General features: G+C 41.2%; 3 protein-coding genes across 3 annotated transcripts; 1 reads left to right on the forward strand and 2 right to left on the reverse strand.

Moving 5' to 3' along the window:
• Nucleotides 1-1,717: 1,717 nt before the first annotated feature.
• On the reverse strand, nt 1,718-7,189 carry pcca (propionyl-CoA carboxylase subunit alpha). Its single transcript, XM_055162260.1, has 16 exons — nt 7,056-7,189; nt 6,704-6,781; nt 6,473-6,520; nt 6,329-6,397; nt 6,109-6,222; nt 5,970-6,023; nt 5,710-5,841; nt 5,586-5,622; nt 5,388-5,466; nt 5,052-5,154; nt 3,957-4,051; nt 3,399-3,549; nt 2,894-3,037; nt 2,754-2,828; nt 2,600-2,668; nt 1,718-2,523 (listed from the first exon to the last, which is right to left on the reverse strand). Exons 1-16 carry the CDS (start codon nt 7,107-7,109, stop codon nt 2,419-2,421), a joined length of 1,407 nt encoding a protein of 468 aa, XP_055018235.1. The 5' UTR covers nt 7,110-7,189; the 3' UTR covers nt 1,718-2,418.
• A 77-nt stretch (nt 7,190-7,266) lies between these two features.
• Nucleotides 7,267-12,053, reverse strand: LOC110156953 (zinc finger protein ZIC 4-like). Its single transcript, XM_020921187.2, has 2 exons — nt 11,261-12,053; nt 7,267-10,134 (listed from the first exon to the last, which is right to left on the reverse strand). The coding sequence occupies exons 1-2, from the start codon at nt 11,784-11,786 to the stop codon at nt 9,518-9,520; spliced, it is 1,143 nt and encodes a 380-aa protein (XP_020776846.1). The 5' UTR covers nt 11,787-12,053; the 3' UTR covers nt 7,267-9,517.
• A 2,612-nt stretch (nt 12,054-14,665) lies between these two features.
• On the forward strand, nt 14,666-21,849 carry LOC129411439 (vacuolar protein sorting-associated protein 8 homolog). The gene is made up of 8 exons (XM_055162261.1): nt 14,666-14,839; nt 15,224-15,292; nt 16,843-16,973; nt 17,479-17,575; nt 17,649-17,681; nt 17,996-18,050; nt 21,078-21,202; nt 21,301-21,849. Exons 1-8 carry the CDS (start codon nt 14,777-14,779, stop codon nt 21,406-21,408), a joined length of 681 nt encoding a protein of 226 aa, XP_055018236.1. The 5' UTR covers nt 14,666-14,776; the 3' UTR covers nt 21,409-21,849.
• Nucleotides 21,850-22,596: the final 747 nt, after the last annotated feature.

Below are 22,596 nucleotides of genomic sequence, written 5' to 3' on the forward strand. Positions count from 1 at the left end.
CCACACCCGCCTAGGATGGACTCTGCAGGGGCCAGCAAGAACTCTAGAGTCACAGTTACCCCCTCAGCAGTGCCTCTTCACGTCACTCAGCCCAGAAGCCATTGAACTAAAGCGGAATGTTGAGAAGCTGTGGCAGGTGGACATTCTCCCCTTTAGAAATGAGAAAGAGGTCACTAGATCCCGAGATGACATTGAGGCAGTGAACCTTCTCCAAGCCAAGACTGAGAGGGTGGAGGTGAACGGGATACTACGGTATGCTACACCCCTTTTGAGGAAGAAAGATTCGCCTCCTTTCCAGGCCCCTAAAGAAGCTGTGCTGCCAAGCCTTAAGAGCATGGAGAGACGCATGGCACGAGACCCCAATAAGGCAGCAGCTTACAGCACAGAGATGAAGAAGCTTGAGAACGCAGGTGTGGTAGCCAAACTCAGACCAGAAGATTAGAATGAGAGCAGTGAGAGCTGGTTCATACCTCATCACATGGTCCAGCATAACGGTAAAAACATAATTGTTTTCAACTGTTCATTCAGCTACAAGGGGCTCAACCTAAACGAGTGGTTACTACCTGGACCTACCCTGAGCCCATCCCTGGTCGGAGTGCTCCTTCGCTTTAGAGAACAAAGCATCGCAATCAGTGGGGATATCAAAGGAATGTTCCATCAGGTGCGTTTGTTACCTGAGCCTTGTCAAATTAGGACGCCGTCAAGAGAAACACTGGGGTATCTTGTTCAAGTGCCTCACAACAAGGGCTGTCCATATTGACCTCCTGTCCTCAATCGATACGGACTCCTTCTTGATGGCCTTCAGGAGATTCATTGCCCGTCGGGGGAAACCAGCTGAAGTGTACTCGGATCAAGGTACAAACTTTAAAGGAGGTGAAAGGGAACTCAGAGAAGCCTTCACTCAAATGTCTACTGACCTCCAAGCACAACTAGTCAAACAGCAGGTCAGTTTCAGACTCAACCCACCAGCAGCTCCACACTTTGGAGGTGTGTGGGAAAGAGAGGTGCGGTCCATCAAGAATGCCCTGTACACCATCATCGCTTCACAGAGTGTCAAAGAAGAAGTGCTCAGAACGGTCCTATTCGAGATTGAGGGCATTCGGAATGCAAAGCCACTTGGCTATATGAAACATAGCCGAGTGTAGATCCTGTGACGCCCAACTACCTTCTGATGGGGCGGCCTGACAGCTCCTTACCACAAGTGGTTTACCCTGAGAGTGAAATGCGGGGAAGACGAAGCTGGAGGCACTCACAAGTCCTGGCAGATCATTTCTGGTTTGCATTTATCTGAAACTACTTACCTAGCCTCCAGACCAGAAGCAAGTGGAGAGCCCCGGTGGACAACATCAAGGAAGGAGCTGTGGTTCTACTGGCAGACCCTCAGATTCCTCGTGGACAATGGAAAATTGAACAAGTCATCAGAGTTATGCCTGGACCAGACGGCCTGATCAGGACAGCAGAAGTGAAGATCGATGGCAGGACCTACATTCGACCCATAGTGAGACTAATTGTCCTTCCAGAGATGAAGGATGAAGATGGACTAACCACCTCCTGATTAGACTGCCTTTCAGGTTCGGGGCAGCTATGTTAGAAAGGCAGTAGCTTTGTCAGGAGCGCCCTCTAGAGGTGCTGTGAGTTAATGCATGCTTTAGTTCAGAGCGCACGGCCCCGCTGTCTTAATTGGTTTACGAGGCTCGGGCGTGCAGACACGTATCGTCAGCTAAAGTTGTGCGTTGTTGACAAAAAGTAAGTTTATGGTATTCGGAGCTATATGGACATTTTACAAGTCCTTTGTTATTGTTTTACGCGTGTCGGGATGTGTTCATATTCCTATAATACCTGTGTAGTTATGTTTATAAGGGAGCTTAGAGTATCTTAGCCGCTAATGCTATTTTCGTGTGTCGTGCCGTGTATGTTCCTTATAGTTATGTCTTTATTGTGTGCTTTTTATTTAGCCCATCCATGTTTGCTGTTTATGTTTGTTATATACTTAGTAGTACACTTGTACACCTTTTACTTTATTACTGTAATACGGTAACTTAATTTGTTTATTCTTTTTCTTTATAGACCACACATACAACCAATAATGTTCTGCGATGTTGCCTGAGCTTCATTAAACCTCCTAAATACACCATCTGCAAACTGTCTCCTGTGTCCTTACCGGCACTCCAGGGCGAATATCACAATCCGAGCTAACACCTATACAGTCCTTAAACTTGAGTGATAGCACTCTTCAATAATAGTAGTTTTTGTGGTTTAAATCTGCTCTTAGGTTATTGCATCAGTGGCATAAATTGGTTTTAATATCTTCGTTAATAGTCTATAATTTCTTCAGCAATATATCAATTGTTGAAGCAATATCAAAATATTTTACAGTGACAGGCCTACCATTAGCTACCATTACCTACAATGACAAGTCTAACCACATTTATGAGCGAATAAATGACCTCTGATCACATAGTTGTCCAGGGCATCCTCCATCTTTGCCAAGGCTTCCGCTCGGGTTGCACCATATGTCACCAGCTACAATGGATTGCAATTAAAAAAGGAAATTTTGAAAAGAATTGTGCTGTTTAAAATTGAAAAACAGAAAACTAACCTTGGATATCATTGGGTCATAGTAGATGCTGATGTCACTGCCCTCCTGAATGCCACTGTCAACACGCACCTGAGGACATAAACAACACTTAATGCGCTTTATTGACATAATCAAATTGAGTTGGGAATACCCAAAAAGAAAAAAAAGTACTTGCATTGCTGAGGTTGAGTGGTTCTTGGTATTGAGACAAGCGCCCAATTGATGGCAATCCAAAAGACTTATATGGATCCTGGAGAAAAGACATCATATAGCATTTATTCATATCTAGTATTTGTATTTGTTTGATTTCATTACCTCTGCGTAAACACGGCTCTCAATGGCCCATCCGTTAATAGGGATATCCTCCTGTTTGTGATGGAGCTGGAAACCTTTGGCCACACGGATCATCTGCTCCACCAAGTCCAAACCAGTAATGCACTCGGTGATGGGGTGCTCCACCTAGAGGCAGTTTAGTATGTAGCAGTCATTACTGTAATTGCCACCATTTCTGTCTTTTATAGTGTTGTCAGAAGATTGCCATACAGATATTAAAATTAGACTCTAAACTAGATACTCATTCCACCAGGTGTAGCTCAATCTCAACCTTTTTTCTGAAGCAGTAGAACCACATAGTGAAATGAAAGAAAATGATATTTTTTTTGAAAGCTGTATAATTAAATAAAGGTTATTTTGAAAATAACAGTGGAAGACCTCTTTGATAACATTTTTATTAGAATATGGAGCCAGATGTTTAAGGACTTTTTATGATTAAGCTTTTTCCTTGGTATCAAAATAAAAACAAACAGTTAAGGGATCACACCTGTAGACGAGTATTCATCTCTAAGAAGTAGAAGTTTTTGCTGGAGTCCACCAAGAACTCCACGGTCCCTGCAGAGGAGTACTTCACTGCTTTGGCCAACTGCACAGCCTGCTCCCCCATTGCTTTACGGGTTTGAGGGTCCAGAAAGGTACTGCACACAACACACATCATGGGTCTTTGGCTACATTTACATGGCTAGAAAAAAAAAAAGATTTTCATCCTTTACATTTTTGTTTTTACAAACTACATTTGCCTTTTTACTATATTTTCCTGTTTTTCCTTCTTGTGGAGAGTGAATAAGAAAGAAAACACAATACTGAAGTTTGTTTTGTTTACATTCCATTTGAAGAATTTAACAACTCCAGAAATCAGTGACAGATTTCTGGTGTGTATGTAAATATACCCAGTGTTCAAAGTAGGGATGCATAGACACCGATATAGATACCAGGGTAGAGACAGAAAATTGTACATATTTCCTTAAAACACAGGTAACTTGAGCTGATATCAGCAAATTTCAACATAATTGTGCATGTGTGATGTGCACGTGTGCAGGCAGACCTGGGAGCCTCCTCGACCACTTTCTGGTTCCTCCTCTGAATAGAACACTCCCTCTCGTTCAGCCACAGTGCATTTCCATGTTTGTCTGCCAGCACCTGTAACAAAAAAGTTAAATAGTAACTCATACTCAAGCTCAAATCTCACTGCGTGTGCTAATAAATTGTAAGTACTAGATAAATGGTCAGAGATCATACAAAATACAACACAGTAATCATGGGGTTGAATGAATAAAGACCATATGGTTGAATTACACAGTCTGTGCAGCTCTTTCAAATGAAAACAAATCATGCTTGAACTCCTTCATTACTGAATAATGAATTATTAGCAAATACATGGCACCCTTCAGTTAATTTGTTTGTAAATAAAGGATATCTGAATATCGTGGTTACATGGCAGTTGAGTGGTTGGCTGCTTTTGCGGCTACCTGGCTCACACACTGAGCAGTTTTTGAAGGTTTTTGTTTTTTTTAGCTCAGTAATTAACATCATATCATGGAATCCAAACTAACTAAGAAGTGCAGCATGTGAAGTTCAAAGGACACAAGAAAGCAATTGTTGGATTTTGTGAAATGAGCTGTTTGTTTTTCCCGTATCCACGGAGATTGCAAGAGGCTAGCTAAGGAGCTAGCTATGGGCATTTGAGATGCTACAGACTTATTATATCATATGAGCAAATGTGTCAGAGCACCTTCCAGAACAAACAATTTGAGGGAATGAACTATTTCATTACCAACCAAAACACCAGTGAGGAGTAAGAACAGGGCCTTTCCTGTTGTGTTCACCTTGTTTCCCTCCTGGACACTGCTATAATGCTGCAGGACACAGAGCAGGGACACTTTTGGCTCTTCCTCTCCACAAACTGCCCTGACACAGGATCTGGTGACCCTACCTGGCCAGTTCTCCTGTTAAACTGCACTGAAACCTTTGACTGAGACACAAAGGCAACTGAGAAGCGCAGTATAAATGCTGCAGCAAAACTTGAATTTCCCACGGGATCAATAAAGTCTCTTGCTCTCCATTTGATAGCTTTATTACAAAAACATGCATTTTACCTTCTGTAAATTCTTGTACATGAACAATACAGCAATGTAGTTACCTGTATCTCAATGTGCCGAGGGTTGTCAATGTACTTCTCTATAAGGAGTCTATCATCTCCAAAGCTGGATGCAGCCTCCTGAGATGAGAAGCGAAAGCCTTCTCTGGAACAATCAAATTATTGGTATTGTAATATTGGTGAGGAAAACTTATTATTTTAAAGACAAATCTGCAATTTCATGATTTTATGTTTCATTTATAAGCAACCACAGGGAAATGAAACCTGAATGTTACAATAAACAGACTGAACATGACCTACAATCTCACCAATTAAAATACCATGACCATATATTTTAACTAATATGAATGACACCTACAGTGGGTTGTTTAAACTTACCTGGTCTCGTCATCATTCCAGGCAATCCTCATCCCTTTACCTCCTCCACCGGCTGATGCTTTGATCATCACTGGATAACCTGTCAAGCCATTCAAACTGTTAGATTAACATACATGTTGAACCATTATACAACTTGTTGATTAAACACAAAAAACAACTTTGCAAATTCTTAGATGCATTCAATATGATTTTGTTTACCAATACTCTGAGCAATTTTGACAGCATCCTCTGCAGTCTGGAAAAGAGAATGTGGAAGATTTATGCACATAAGACTAAATAAAAACAGTGTGCTAATGTTCATGTATTTAGAATGCTCATGTACCTCAACTACTCCATCAAAGCCTGGAATAGTGTTCACTTTGGCTGCTTTTGCAATCAGCTTACTCTCTATTTTGTCCCCCATCGCCTGAATAGCATGCGTGTCTGGGCCAATAAAAGTGACACCCTCTGCCGCCTATACAGCCATATAAATTCATATACACAGACACACACACACAGACATAAAAGGACAGGAACCTCTTCAATTTCATTCAGTATAAATAGGGATAACATTTATCACAAACTAGTAGCCTTTGCACTTACGAGTCTTTTTGCAAACTCTTTGTTTTCAGAGAGGAATCCATATCCAGGATGAACCTAGAAGAATGGTGCATAGTAAAGTGATCTCATCAATTTTGGGTTGTGGGTGTTTACTTTGAATAATTTCAACAATTCATCTTACTGCTTGTGCTCCTGTGGTTCTAATAGCTTCCATAATAGCATCCATGTTCAGATAACTTTTACTAGTAGGGGCAGGACCAACACATATAGCCTCATCTGCCATCTTCACATGGACCTGGCCAAACACGCAAACATGTTACACACAGTACGAGACAAAGTAATAAATATCTTATAAATATATGATCAACAATGAGTTCTTTAACTGCAGTATAGAGACTCACAGCACTGGAGTCAACATCACTGTGAACTGCTACTGTACGGATACCCATCTTCTTACAAGTTTTCATCACCTAACACAAAACAATAGAAGTCATGAATATGTAGAATTAATTTGACCCAAATCATAGTCTGTACATTAATCTTACCCTGCAAGCAATCTCTCCTCTGTTTGCCACCAAGATCTTATCAAAGGTCTATAAAGTGAAGAAATTACATAATTATTAGTTAACTTCTTATTACTTCACGATGTTCTAAAACCATGTCATTCATTTAACCACATAGTATTTCACTTAAATATTTGACAAGTAACTTCAGTCACCAAGATGGTCATCCCTGCTATGACATAAGCGTAGAGAGTGAGTGCAAAGTAAAGGTACCTTCTCATTAGGGTTGTACACAGTAGAGTACTGCGTCCTGCCATGAAGCGTGCACAGTCTAGACTGGAGTGGGACATGCTGGAAACAGAACAGTGCTCAATATACAGAAATTCATGTTCACGCAGGCTACAGCCCCCTGCGCACAATGCATGTCAGCTCTGGTACACTCAGGTGCGCACCCCTGCCACAGAGCTTCCAGTGTGCGACCTTTTACACCGCGAACTGGACTGAAGCCTACAACTTCTAGATCTAATTATAATCATCGTGCATAGTGCTGGATTTCAAGAAACACAACATCCTTCTTTTAATATGTAATATGACTAGATCAATGTGGGTACTATAATGCGCTCACCTTCGCAGCAAATAGTATCCTGCTCAGAGACGGACAGCGGCTACGGGACGCCATGATGCCACACTGCGACAGTTGTGTCGACTTACGACTTTTGTCAATGATCTGACATCATCACGTCGTACGTTAGATTATCTTCATTCTGTGTCAGACTATCATCCCATAAAAAAGCCTGGCAGCATCTACAGCAGAAACTATGGCGTGAAAAATGGGATTAATATGGTGAACATAGTTTTTTTTTTCAACTTGATGTTATTAAACTGAACCCAATTATTATTTAATATCCAAGTACCTGATGGATGCATAATCCTGGCCTTGTTTACAAAATATTCTCTTTAATACATAACAACAGTGACTAGCACAATCTTCAATACAACAACAAAATTTTATTTTCATTCAGTTAAACAAATGAGATATGCGTTAGTGATGTGCCAATATTCAGAGTGAGGCTGTGCTGCAGCCTCTTGCACCACCTTCACATTCACTACACACACAAATATGGCATCAGTCGTTTCACTTATGGCATCCAAATCAATCAGATGTTGTTGCCCCAGAAAAATGAGATGGAGGAATCCCACTGGAACGGCAGTCACGTCATTAACACCAGTGAAAGTTTGGAATTCATTTGAACAAAGTGCTTATGAGATCGAACAGAATCACCACTCATTTTGTAAGACTCTGAACCTCTGTACACTCAGGCCCAGGTTGTTCACCTTATATAGAATATTATATATTTATATCTCTGTATTTCCCCTGTTTTCTGTACGACATAACTGACTGCTGTCTGAACATAGTGATTTAAGATTCTGTTTCTACCTTTATTGTAGAGATTCAAGAAAACAAGTACAGTCCCATTAAAGATCAGAAGTGCTCTGAAAAGTAAACTCACTATTTAACACAACATCAACTGAAGAAATATTTATAATACAGACTGCACAAACTGAAATCCAAGTTCAAAATGGTTGGCCAGTCAGAATGAAGCATAGATCACAGTGTGGGTTGACCATGGAAATTCAAGACTCCAGTGAACACTTATCTGAAGAAACATTGGAAGTTATTGTTTGAGCAATATTAAATAAATATTGCATATATTGTGCAGCTCACATCATTTTTTTTCTTATTTCTGAGTCATGCTCTGAGACCTCTGCAGTATGACAGTACTTCTTCAATTGACCACTAGTCTCATTGTAAAGTGCTGTAGTTCAGTCATGCTAATCCCCATTTATCTATAAGAACAATTGTTCAAGTTCACCTAACACTGGAAGGGCTTTATAAACTGAGCACTTAATTTTAGTGAGATTTGACTTAAACACAGAAATCCACCCTGTTAAAGTGGCGGTAAACCATTAGTGTGTGGCAGTATTGTCACCAATACACAGTTTTAGATTTTAACCTTTGTTGCTACTCAGAAAACAGTAGAGAAGCTGACACCGTTCTTGTGAATCATCAGAGATTTGTGGTTTGTCTACGTCACAAACACTGTTGCTATAGGTTACTGAAACACATCACAGTAGGTAGTCACTACCTGGATTCATTCATTCATCTTCCACTGATGTAAAGGTCCATTTCCAATATAAATGTTTTCATCAAGAGACACTCCCGATTGATGGAACAAAGTGCTACATATTGATCTAATGTCCACTGTCCGTGAGATTGTTTTGTCCTGTGTCTACTGCAATTTCTGTCCCCATGTCTCCCTGAGCACTTTCTGATCTCTACAATACAGGTAAAGACAGGTTTCTTCTGTCAGAGCTCAAACTCTTACCACAGCCTTTAGAGTAGCCCTTAAAATAGTTGGAAATAGAAGGAGCTGTCACCGGTCATATACTTTACATGTACTTTTGAATAAAAATATTAGTTGAAGGACCTCTGGTGTCTTTTGAGCTGGGAGTCTGGATTCATGTCAAATGACACTCTAAGAATATAAAACAGAAATACAAAAACAACCATAAAACTGCTGGTTCAGGAAAGTACACCAATGACTCCTGTGTCCTGAAATGTATCGTACAATAACGATATGACAACATCTGAGCATTGGTAAGCCTGCTTTGCACAGAGGTGTGTTGTGGCTCACTTTAGTACAGTACTGCTGAAATTGTGACAATTTAGGAAAAAACTAAGAACAGAAGCTCTCCTTTTGTTGGTCACACATCTGATCATGTTCTTCCTTAAACACAGGAGAAACATGAATGGTTCATTATATATTTTTTTTCCCAAAATATTATTTGGCTTATGTATGGTGGTGGTACCCAGTGCCTGGGGCCCTTCTTGGGGATAACAGAAGTTGAATATCAGGTGTTTTAGCTCTACCCTGCATCTTATATAGAAGACTAAATCATGTAGCACCAGTCACAGTGGGATATGAGGTTCCATGTAGGTGTTGTACACTCCTCATTTTCCAAAGTACTTTATACCAAAATGAGCCACTCAGTCCTAGGCAAAAACATGGCCCCTGCCCATGTGTCCTACGTGCCATACTCCTCGTCGTCACTGGGCTCCAGTTTGATGCGGTCTGGGTGGAGCAGAGGAAAGTGCGGCGCTGTAGTCCTGGTGCACACGTACCACTCCTTTATGTTGGAGAAGTGAGGTATGGCGGGGTTGACAGAGCGTTGAGTGCGGCGGGGCTGGCGGCCCTGCTGCTGCTGGGCCCTCCTCAGGCCTGACAGGGACAGGTCCAGAGGGACAGCGCTCGGGGACACACTCCGGAACAGAGCTTTATGGTCAGTCTCTGCCACAGAGCTTTTGTCAAAGTCGTGATTAGAGCGCAGAGGGAAGTGGAGATTCCTGTGTGCCATGGGGGGAGACAGGCTCATTTTGAGGTCTAAGGGTTCCAGCAGGGCTGGGGGCTGTTGCAGACGATAGGACAGAGGGTCGTATGGGTCTGGCAGTTCAGAGGTAGGTGAGGACTTGACGTGCACCTTCATGTGTTTGCGAAGGGAACTTGGATGGGTGTAGGACTTGGTGCAACCCAGAGCCTTGCAGTCATAGGGCTTAGAGGCCGTGTGCACCTGAGAGTGCTTCTTACGGTCACTGCTGTTGGCAAAGCGCCGCTCACAGAACTCACACTGGAACGGCTTCTCACCTGTGGATGAGGAAACATCACTAAGGAGGTTTAAAATAAAGTGTTTTAGCATTGCAAATAAAAGGTTCCCTTAATAACAAGGTATTATGATAGTGTAATTTAATGTTAATGAGAGATATATTTCCAGGTTTTTCCCTGGCTACAAACAATGGCATAAAAAACTGAATGACAGAAAAGTTATGCATAGGTTATGCTCTTAAACTTAATACAGCAACATGTCTCTCAGGGAGACTGACATTACAAAGGAAGGTTGCTCCTACTAAAAAAAGACACATGATAGGTAAATTGTAACTACCCTCAAGGGGGTAAATTGTAACTACCCTCAAATGACCAACAGCCCAACAGTAGGATGGACTAAGGCCCATAGTTATTACGGTAGATATGCACACCCCTCAATAATAACAGTATAAAATTGTGAATGGTTAAATTTCCCACACACAATAAGTGTGGTCTTTTTTGTAAAAGCAGTTTTTTGTATTCTTTCTGTCAAGAGGAGATCAAAGGTGTCCTGTATTGTAAAAATATGGACTCATTTTAATTGTTATTGTCTCCTCTGCTATTGTTAATGCTAAATTATGAAAGCTCCTTTATCTAGACCAGTACAGGTTTTACTATGTTACGACACCTTTATTCAGGTTTGGGAGCCTATTGGTGTTAGAACTGATAAATCTATCTGAGCCAGAAATCAGAATATTTCATCAGAAAGACTAGGGCCAAATTCAGCCCCTGGGCCATGTAGTTTGGACATCCCAGATCTAAAGCTAGACTATTACTCAAGACAACCCCCACATGATGTTAACTCTAAGAAACTACCCTAAAACTTGCCACTAAGAACAGCCGTGTGACACCTTTTATCCATATGATCTAAGGCTAGGCTGTGTAAATATCCACTGTTAAAACATGAAACAGTAGTGCGGGGTCCTCCTCCGTGGTGTCCTATTCGGGGCTCCCCGAGGTGCCGAGGGAGCAGTGCAGGGCGGATGTGATTGAGTGCACTGATCTGTGTTGTAAACATGGAGGAGGGTTTCACTGGGAATAATCGGCCAAACACGGGCTGAGACCCCCTGCCAGGACCCCCGCTGCTAGCCTTCTAACCTGACAAAATGACAAAATGGTGACAGCCTACCCGTATGGGTCCGCGTGTGGATCTTGAGGTTCTCTGAGCGCGCGAACATCTTGCCGCAGTTGGGGAAGGCACAGGAGAAAGGCTTCTCCCCGGTGTGCACGCGGATGTGGTTGATAAGTTTGTATTTGGCTTTGAATGCCTTGCCTCCGCGCAGACACTCGTCCCACATGCACACATGACTCAGGCTCTCGAGCCCGGCCGCTACGTGCTCGCTGGTGACGTGCTCCACAAGCTCGTGCATGGAGCTGAAACTTTGGTCGCAAACGGATGTCGCCGTCCGCCCAATCTGTCGAGAACTAGTTCGGTCTATCCATTTGCAAACGAGCTCGGTTTTGATGGTGGGGCCTTTAGAGAAATCCAGTAGCCCGTCTACCGCTCCCCCGCCGCCCCCACCGCTCTCTGGACCGACGGAGACCGTGTTTGCTCTCAGAAACGTCGGGGAGACGATGCTCGAGGCCCCGGAGTTGTTGTTCCCCAGCGGAGAGACCAGGCCATTGTGCCTGGCCACTCCAGCCGCCCGCTTCATGCTGTGCTCGGCGGGCTGCCCCGCTCCGGTCCCGCTAAAAGGATCAGTGCCACGTCAAATGTGTGCGGTGGTGTCACAGAAAGAGCCCAGCCGCTGTCCCCCTCCTGGACGCGTGTTTTGGTGAAAGAATCAGGCGCATGCGGCGTCTCTACCCCCCGCTGGCTCTGTTAGATCCCGAGAGTCAGACCTCCATGCTTTTATTTACTGTGAATGGAGGAACAGAGCAGGCCGCGGCCCCCCACCGCAGAGGGGCGTCCTTGTCTCCTCTCTTCCTTCTCCCATTCCCTCTGCTCCTGTTTGTCAATCTGTGCCCACTGCCCACCCAAAGCAAACTAGTATGACACTAGTCGTTAGTTGCAAGTTAACTCGACAATAACCATGTAATACCTTTATGTGCTTTGTGTATGAAATGGTCACCAGGTTACTTAAGCTTAGACTTTTACACCAACTTGACAAGACCAAAATTTTATCTCCAGCAAATTGCCTACTTGAGCGCATACAGCCACATGTGAAAGTTTCCATGAGATAGATGCCATTACCTGCATAATCCTCTGAAATGTGTTATCCTTAAAATCTGTACAATAATCCATACCTATCACACTAATTTAAAAATAGATCAATAGTCAGAGTGCAAAACTGTCCCATGCAGACAAATCAGCTTTTTATAGGTTATTATAAGCTCAAACAACCAAATGTGAATTACAACACAAAAACAAAAAATGTGCCTCTGGGAAATCATGATGTTGTTTGATTAGCCTACATTTTTTTAATTTTACATTTCAATCATTCCAATTAGGGTATGTTGAATAATATGTATGTAATTTGTGGCTCTTTGCCTGCAAGTCAGAAGATAAAAAAACAGAGAACAAGCAAATGTATGTTTATGCCATACAATTGAACATAACATAAAGCAAAGGAGAATGCTCTATAAGCAATTGTTCAGTCCTGAGACTCAGACCACTAGAACAGTCATTATATTATTATATTATTATTAAATCATTATTATTTTTGCTATAACATGCCAGAGCTTTTCTGATAATTACAGGCTGTTTCAGAACAGGCTAAGCAACACAGGGCCATTATTTTCTTAATGGTTAGCCAAGTATTACTAAGCTCATTGTGAACACATGAAAACATTCATATTAAATGATCAAAGAGAAAGTGATCTTCATAAAGAATTATGCTGATTTTTGTTAAACAAAAGGCAGGGGTTAGTACAGGGCTGGAGAGTGTTCAAACAGCGGAGCATCACACGCTTTTAAGTGACTTCTACTTAAAGATACACCGAACAACTTTTCTGGTGGAGGGTCTGCTGCCTTGTCTCCTTGGAGATGCTATTGCTTTGCCTGGAACATTCCATGGTATGACATTAATCATCTATAATATCTATCTAGTATTTATTCATACAGGTGTTTTTATTGCTTAAAAATACAATAATTAATTATATGAAATGGGGCAATTTTCCACACATCTGAATTGTAATGTAGCGTAATGCTCTAACGTGCTTGTCTTTCTTGTGATTGAAAGACTTAATCTACACTGGTGGTATACATTCTAAAGAAAGCAATAATATTTCCATGGAGACAAGCAGATGACGGATTCTCCATTTGAAATGTTACTCAGTGCACCTTTACCTATTTGCATGTTTACTCAAAATAGTATTTTTATTATTATTTTTTTTTTCATTTTGTTTTTAATTTGCTTTAAAGAAGCTGATTTCAGTTATGACGAATTTCTCAGGTCAGTAGGGGAGGACCATAAAGGACAGTTATTATCATATTAGTGTTATCTAATTCTTCCCTGATCTCACATGATTCATCTATGCAGGTTTTATTGAAAATCCAATTCTTTATTTTATTTTCAATCCAAACTAAAATTCGCATTATGAGATGGAATAGTTTCAAGAAAGTCCCAGCACCTGTAGCCTATAGATGGAAGAGGGGATTCTTCGGAAAAATGTGATGACCTTTTTACACAGGACATGGCCAAAGTGGAATTTGCTGTTTAACTCAGATTGAGAATTTGTTAAACTGATTCATGATCAGTTTTTCTGGAATTACTGGTCCTATGAAACATGAAACAAAACTAGTAATAGTTTCAACAGCTTTTTTGTCAGTGATAAATAGAAATGAACACTCCTATTTAACCTCAGAGATGTGATTCTTGTCAGTTGAGAAAAACTCAGAACAGAGGCACCCTCATCATACAAGATAATCATGCTGCAAATGGGCACGATGCATTTCACAAACTAAGTTTTTGTTTTGCGAATTTTAAGTCTCAAGTCTCTGACCTCAAACTCCTCAAAGACAGGCAAGTCACAAGAAGTCAGTGTCTTACAAGTCCAAGTCAAGTCCCAATTCATATGGTTAAAAGAGCCCATATTACACTATTTTCTAAATTATGTTTTAATGTTGTTTCCTCATCACAAACATACCTGGAGTTGTGTTTTGTTTCATTCACACATGTTTAATACACAAACACTACATATATAGGCCAAGTTCTTCTCTCAAAGAGAAAACACTCTGTTCCACCTTGTGGTGTCATATAGTAAAAGGTAGCTGTTTTTTTGTCTATATATATATATATATATATATATATATATATATATATATATATATATATATATATATACACACACACACACACACGCACACACAAACACACGCACACACACACACACACACGCACACACGCACACACACACACGCACGCACGCACGCACGCACGCACACACACACACACACACACACACACACACACACACACACACACACACACACACACACACACACACACAGAAGAAGGCGCGTTCCCCTTTGTTCCTTAGCCGGTGTTGACCAGCAGGGGGCGCTACAGACATACACAAAGACGGACTCACGAAGAAGAACATCTGTGGAGGAAGCGGACGAGAGAAAACAGCTGATGCATGATCTGTGCATGATCGATGAGCTGCAGCTTTAGTTTGTGGATGTAAACATGTAAAAGTGAAGATGTCGGAGGGTGCGGATAGTGCGCTCTCTGTGGCTCAACTAAAAGACATGGACGTGGACGCGGTAATCTCTGCATAATTAGCCTTCTACTCATTTTGCGTCATGGGTCTGAAATTATAGTTGTTATACCTCTATTTACGCTATTTACAGGCCTCCCCTTTATTTCTTGGTGAAGGGACCGATAACTAAACAACTAGAGATACTCCAATCTTCACCATAGCCTCTGATCTATTTGCATTAAAATAATCTAGACAAGGGGCTAGGCCAGGCACATATTCTCTAGGGTTTATTAAACACGGCTATGTTACCATCGACTGACATATAAAGTTCTGTTTTTATTGACGTTTTATGCACTTGAACACGTGGCAAATTCCAGACTTTATTATTTAGACCAATGTGAAGGAATAATCTTGCAATATGTGACTTTTTTTTTTTTATTCCTCTCAGATTGATGATAAGGAATTTGACATTCCTCAGGTGGACACCCCTCCCACTCTGGAGAGCATCCTCAGTGAGGTACACACTCATGTGTCATACAGACCTGCATCCACACATCCATGCTTTTTAGGGACATTACATTGACTTCATGTCATGGAGCCTTATTCTACCCTATTAGCCTATTTCAACCCAGATTTTAACTTCATATGTTGTTGATCAGCCTGTCTTGATAATTACTATATGGGCTTATCATTCAATAAGTGAAAGCTGGAACTGGTTTATCATGTGCACTTTTTGTAGTGTGCAGGTTTCTGCATTTTTTTGTGTATTATGGTTAGATTTGAGCTGCAGAGGGATGAAAAAGCAACTTTCAGCTCTAATTATTGTTTCTTTCTGCTATTTAATTGTAGCTCATGCTTTTTAATGATACTATATTTAAAAATGGCTTACTGGGAATATCTTGCTTTATTTCATATTGTTTCAGTGGCATAAAGTAATTCAAATATCATTGTTACTTGCAGTATATCTCTCTATCAATATATCATGCTTCAAAATTTGTTATTGTGATGGACCTAGTTGATCTAATAAAAGATTTGTGATTGAGACCACCTGTCAATCTCATGCTCTGTCCTCCCCTCACTTGTGAACAAGACCCCAAGATACTTGAACTCCTCCACTTGAGGCAGGGACTCTCCACCCACCCGGAGAGGGCAAGCCACCTTTTCCTGGTCGAGAACCATGGCCTCGGACTTGGAAGAGCTGATCTTCATCCCAGCCACTTCACCCTCGACTGCAAACCGCCCCAGTGCACATTGCAGATCCTGGCTTGATGAAGTGCGGTGCAGCGTCGGCAGTGATGCAGTCACTGTATCGGACCGTTGTGGTAAAGAGGGAGCTGAGCCAAAAGGCAACGCTCTCGATTTACCGGTCAGTCTTTGTTCTTACCCTCACCTTTGTTCATGAGCTCTTGGTAGTGACCGAAAGGACCAGATCGCGGATACAAGCGGTCAAAATGAGTTTCCTCCGAAGGGTGGCAGGGCGCTGCCTTAGAGATAGGGTGAGGAGCTCAGTAACATGAGAGGAGCTCGGAGTAGAGCCGCTGCTCCTCCACGTCGAGAGGAGCCAGTTGAGATGGCTCGGGCATCTGTTCCGGATGCCTTCTGGGCGCCTCCTTCAGGAGGTGTTCCGGGCATGTCCCACCGAGAGGAGGCCCCGGGGAAGACCCAGGACACGCTAGTGGGACTATGTCTCTTGGCTGGCCTGGGAACGCCTCGGGGTCCCCCACGGAGGAGCTGAAGGATGTGTCTGGGGTGAAGGAAGTCTGGGAGTCCCTGCTTAGACTGCTGCCCCCAAAGACCCGGCCCCGGATATGCAGAAGAAAATGGATGGATGGTGATGGAGACCTGACTTTTGTCCCCATAAAGATATAGGTTGTGTATCCAGACCTAGTCTGCACAATGTGATAACCCAGTTCTTTAGACTGGGCTACTTTATTATTTGGGCCTAGTACTTATTGCATGCTGTAGGTATATATCGGGACTCTTTTTTTTTTTTTTTGACAACAGAACATCAGGGGCTGCTTTTTAAATTAAACCATGTCTTTTTAAAAACATTTCTGTGTGTGTTAGCTTGAGGAGGAGGACATTCCCTTTGTGCTGGAGGACACCTGTTTGTTAAACACTGACAACATGGATGCTCATTCTTGTGACACCTCATCTTTGGCCAGCTCGGACAGTGGAGACCCAGCCAATCTCAAACGGCAAGCACCTCAACTCTCACTCACCTCCCATCAAAAGTCTCACCCCTAGTGTCAAAACAAATATAGATAATAAACAGCCAAGTAGTACAAAACACAGTAGTCTATCTTTGCTTAATAAAATGACATATTCTGTTATTTATTGAAACTATCACAAAATTATTATTTTTTAAATAGCTGCAAGTAATACATAGCAGTGGGCGGAAACAGGAGATGGGTGAAGACAAAAATTGCACTGAGCACACAAGCCTTAAATGCTGGACAACACAGTGTTACTCACATGCATGATTGTAATGCGGTTATAAGCTCATAAAAGCAATTTGACATAATTTGTCCTATTAAAATGTCCATTTATACAAAGGCACACAAAACACTTTGCCATTTAAATTTTTACCGAAAGCAATGCAAACTTCTAAAATGATCCCACTAGAGAAGTGGAAATGGTCTTTCAAACTTTCAAATAACTTATTTTGCGTACGTTTTCATTTGTATTTCTGTGCGTGTATAGGAGGAAGAAAACACTGGATGTGAATGCCTCAGTACATGGTTCTGTTCTGAGACACAGTTTGCTCAAAGGCATCTCGGCACAGATTGTCTCAGCTGCTGTAAGGCTCACCTAACTATATTTTGTAACAATTCAATAAGTTAATAAGTTAATACATGTGAACTTTTCTCCAGGACAAAGTTGATGCCGGTCTGCCAACTGCCATAGTAAGTTTGGATTTTATTTCATTAATGTTTAAAAAAATGAGTGGGCAAAAGACTAGAATGGCGTCCATAACAAGAGGGAAAAGTCATGGGACTGAAACCCATACATTTCTAACACAATGTCTTATGGTTTCCACTTGGGGACGCTGCTGAGCTGCTGTAACGCTGCCATCATAGACAAATTGAACTCATTTAGTTGACTGTACTGTCTTCTGTGAACTTACGTGAATAAATTTGATTTTGATTTATATGCACTGATAACACACTGATGTTATAAAAACCTTCATACCAAGTTCTGAATTGTTGTTTGTGTTCAGACAGTGGCGGGTGTCATCGCTGTTGGAACATCACATGGTCTTGCGCTGGTGTTTGGTGAGTCTTAACAGAAATGTGATGTAAAATTATACAACCTATTGTCATAAAAGCAAACCTAGTATAAGCTTTATATAACTTCTAAAATACAAAATCTAGGAACTCCAGATAAGTAAAAGCCGCATGAGGAAAAGTATAGTTAAAGGGCCTTTATTTAAATGGCCAACGCCAACATGTTTCATCAGGGCTTAGCTAGTATCAAATCTATAAACCCACTAACAAAAATGTGTCACTCTTTATAACTTCATAACTGATTATTGCATACTATTACATTATTACATTACTCTGCATAGTATTTAAGCAGTAAGGGGATATATATAAAAATTTAGAGTACTATCACAAGAAGATTCAACTTTTTAAAACTTTGGCAAGGGCTTTAAAAAGGACTTTCTCAGTGCCAGTTAATTTGCATTCATTTAAAGCCCTTCAGCAAAACATTGTAAAATCAATCAATCTTGCTTTCTTACTTTCTTTTTATAAACTAGACAAAGACACATTGGGTGGTGTGAGTTTTAATATTATGGTGTGACATATTTGTGGTAGTTAGTGTGTGCTGAACGCATCAGTACATGCCCATGCCCATGTCGTTAATGTCCACCCGCAGCACAGCCTCCCCATTGTCAGACATGGAGGCACTGACCATGAGGAACTCTCCCTGGAAGGTGACGCTGGAGCCGTCGCCCTGGCCCCTCACAAAATTGTACTCGCTGCTGTTGTACATGCTGTCGTAGAGGTTGTAGTCACAGTCGACTCCCTGGTCAAACACGCCCACAGCACACCAGTTGGAGTAGAGGTCACGGTCATAAGGCACAGAGTACATGACAGCCAGCACCTTACTGCAGTCGTTGTAGTTGTTATTGAAGAGGTCATAGGTGAAGACCCCCACAGCTCCTCTTGCGGCCCCTGTGGTCTTATTAAACATGGCTGATCCCATGGAGCAGGGTCCCACCATAGGGGGTGGGGGGACTTCACAGTGGCCACTCTCGGTGAATACCCTGCAGACAAACGCATAGAAGGTTATCCTTCGTGATGAACGCAGGTCCAACAAATCTGAACAAGACAAACATATCAAAATCAAACTGGAAGAGGAGGGACTTTTAGGAGGAAGTTTAAGACAATTACAGCAGCCACTGAGTTATACAACTAAATGTTACTCATGTAGCATGTTAATGTTGGAATTATTATTAATATAATGTTTTTCCCTGAAAAAGAACATTTTATGTTCTACACCAAGGTTTTGTGGACTCAAACAGAGCTGTTAATGAATCCATACTGATTAAGAAAGGTACACTTTTCAGCCTGAACCACAATTGGAACCCCATATAAAAACTGAAGTGTGCACGTGTTTTACAGCCTGGTGTGGGGAGTGCAGTATACCTTGGGTTGACGAGGGTGAAGTATCCCGAGTTATTGTTGATCTCCACAGTACAGCTGCGATGAGGCATATTGATCTGCTGTTAGACTAAAGACAACACAAGTCATTCCTATGAGTTTTTAGTGACTACAGAATTTGCAGTTGAATTTACTGAATTAGGAGTTTTGACCTAATTGTCCACACCACTAAAACCAAGCATAAGCGCACGACACCCTTATTAAGACAAAAACATAAACCCCACTAGTAAGTAGAAGGCTGATTGTATCCTGACAGCTGCCCAATTGTCTTTCGTCTGCTAATGATCTGTGCTAACAAAATCTCAGTAACTTACATTAACAAATAAATCACGAAAACACAACCACTACAGTCGATTAAAGTGTAACTAGTGCACTATGTTCCACTATTACTACTTTTGAATACTTAATTTCCACACAAAATGATAACATATTTACGCACCTTTCTGTGTTGAATGTCAAAATGGAGTAGCAGTTCTGTTCTCTGGTGAGTAGAGCTCCACTGTGGTGCTGCCTGCTTCACGTAAAACCTCCAACCACTGTAACGGTGTGGTTTATATTGACATTGTTTATCAGCCCATATTTTATCAGCACTGACTTTCCACTGCTCCTGGATCAGCCCACACTTTATCTTCCTGACCACATCACATTAGTGATTTAATCACACACTCTTTGTGAGGCACATAGTATTCATTATTTGAGCAAGGTGTTCAACCAGAAGCACCACATGACCTCGTGTCAACTCTGAATGCAGATCATTCATACAGTTGAATTTTTAGAGACCTCATTCTCACAGTTACCTAAAATTACTACAATAAATCGGTTCTATCCTATATCCGGATATCAGATCACTTAATAATATATATTTTTTATAGATGTAAAACCTTTGTGTGGTTGGTAGTTTTTTAGTAAATTTACATTACTTTATTTGGGGAATATAATAAGAATCTGACCACTGGTTCCTCTGGAGTCTAAACAATTGTATTAGCCATGAAAAAACGATATCAGTCGATCTCTAGTTATCGGCCACAATGGTATGATAAATATTGGATCAGTTTTGGATGGAAAAAACGGCATGGTGGTCCAGTCTAACTGTAACTGATTCCCCCTGATGTCTGCTTATACTCTTTCTGTTTCTCTGCCTGTGCCTGTGCAGCTAAAGGTAGGGCTCTCTCAGAATACTGCTGATGTTCTGGTTTGACTCAGTGTCTCTGTGCATGTGCCCTCATGGATTTATGTTCGATTTTTTCTTTTTATTGATGTTTATGCTCTCATTTGAATTAAAGCCATTCTGTTTTGCTTTTGTTTTGTTAATTAAGTATGCATTTTTATTGTATATAATTGGTTGCTATACATGGGGTCCTTACAGTTTGCTGGAAAAAAATGACAGATGGTGTCATGGATAAGGTAGTTTTAGGACAAAACTGGGTTACATTAAAAGTTACAATTGGAAATAGGGTTTGGGTTGGTTGTTCATACATAAAATCAGTTTCTTTGTTGTTTGTGTATTCTTAATTTATTAACATTAAGCCTTGCCCTGAGGAAAAAGAGTTTCAATAAATTCCATGTTAAAGTTGCTTAGGTTGTGTGTTTTTTGACCTCTGATATAGACATTTCATTCTGTTTTTGTGTGTGCAGACAGTAACCAGGCTCTCCGTTTGTGCCTGGGGTCCAAGAGCACTGGAGCTGAATTTGGAGCCGTCTCTGCTCTGAGCATCAACCACGATTGCACCCGGCTGCTCTGTGGGTTCGCCAAGGGACAGGTACCTGACCAAATTACATTGATGGTTTTGGATAGGGGACAAAACCCAAGTGAAATTAATTGCATCACATATGTTTGATTTGTGGATTGGTTTTACAGATAACTATGTGGGACCTGGCCAATGGTAAACTGCTGAGAACTATCACTGATGCCCACCCTCCAGGAACTGCCATTCTGCATGTGAAGGTATATAGGGATCTGCTTTGAACTCCAGTGATCTCTTTTAAAGAGCCCATATTAGGCTATTTTCTGATCTATGTTATAATGTTGTTTCCTCATCACAAACAGACCTGGAGTTGCATATTTATTTGTTCACAAATATTTAACACACAAACCCTGCAGATTTAGGCTAAGCTTGTCTCCCAAACCAAAAACAGTCTATTCCACCTTGTGATGTAATGTCATAATACAGGAATTGCTCCACTGTGTTTTGAACTCCATACACCTTCACTAGAATCATTTAGTTAACTTCAGCCCTAGAATTGCAGATCTCCACTGAACAAAATGTCAAAAGTAGCTGTTAACTTGAAAACTACCACTTCATGACATCACAAGGTGAAACAGAGCATTTTGTTTTGAGCTTTAGCGATGTAGACTAACCAACCAGGATTACTCAGACATGTGTGAATGAAACAAAACGCCACTCCAGATACAATGTTGGGGAGTAACAGATTACATGTACCAGAGTTATGTAATCACAGTACAAATTATGAGTAACTGTATTCAGTTACAGTTACTGTTTCAGTGAGTGGTAATTGGATTACAGTTACTTGAAATAAATGGATTATTCTCCTGTTTTCCTGTTTTCGCATTTTGGGCTATATCCCCCCGTTTTTTTTTTTGGTAATTCCACTCATTGCCGGAAACTGAACCAGGTCTAAACTAGATCTAAATTAGATCTAAACCAGGTCTAAACCAGGTCTAAACCAGGACTAAACCAGGACTAAACTAGATCTAAACCAGGTCTAAACCAGGACTAAACCAGGACTAAACCAGGTCTAAACCAGGTCTAAACCAGGTCTAAACCAGGACTAAACCAGGACTAAACCAGGTCTAAACCAGGTCTAAACCAGGTCTAAACCAGGTCTAAACCAGGACTAAACCAGGACTAAACCAGGACTTAACCAGGTCTAAACCAGGTCTAAAACTAGGACTAAACCAGGACTAAACCAGGACTAAACTAGATCTAAAACAGGACTAAAACAGGACAAAAACAGGACTAAACCAGGTCTAAACCATGCTGCGTGGAAGTGTCTCCTCGTCTTCTATCAATAATATTTTTAATACGGTTAAGTAAAGTTTGGGCTTTTTATTTTCTTTTATCAGACAAAACATCTTATGTGAAGATTTCCTTGTCTTTGCTTCTCTACAGCAAATCAAGTAATCCAAAGTATT

The sequence above is a fragment of the Boleophthalmus pectinirostris genome, unplaced genomic scaffold (assembly GCF_026225935.1).
Source record: "Boleophthalmus pectinirostris isolate CB_2022bp ecotype Guang Dong unplaced genomic scaffold, ASM2622593v1 HiC_scaffold_453, whole genome shotgun sequence".
NCBI classification, from domain to species: domain Eukaryota; kingdom Metazoa; phylum Chordata; class Actinopteri; order Gobiiformes; family Gobiidae; genus Boleophthalmus; species Boleophthalmus pectinirostris.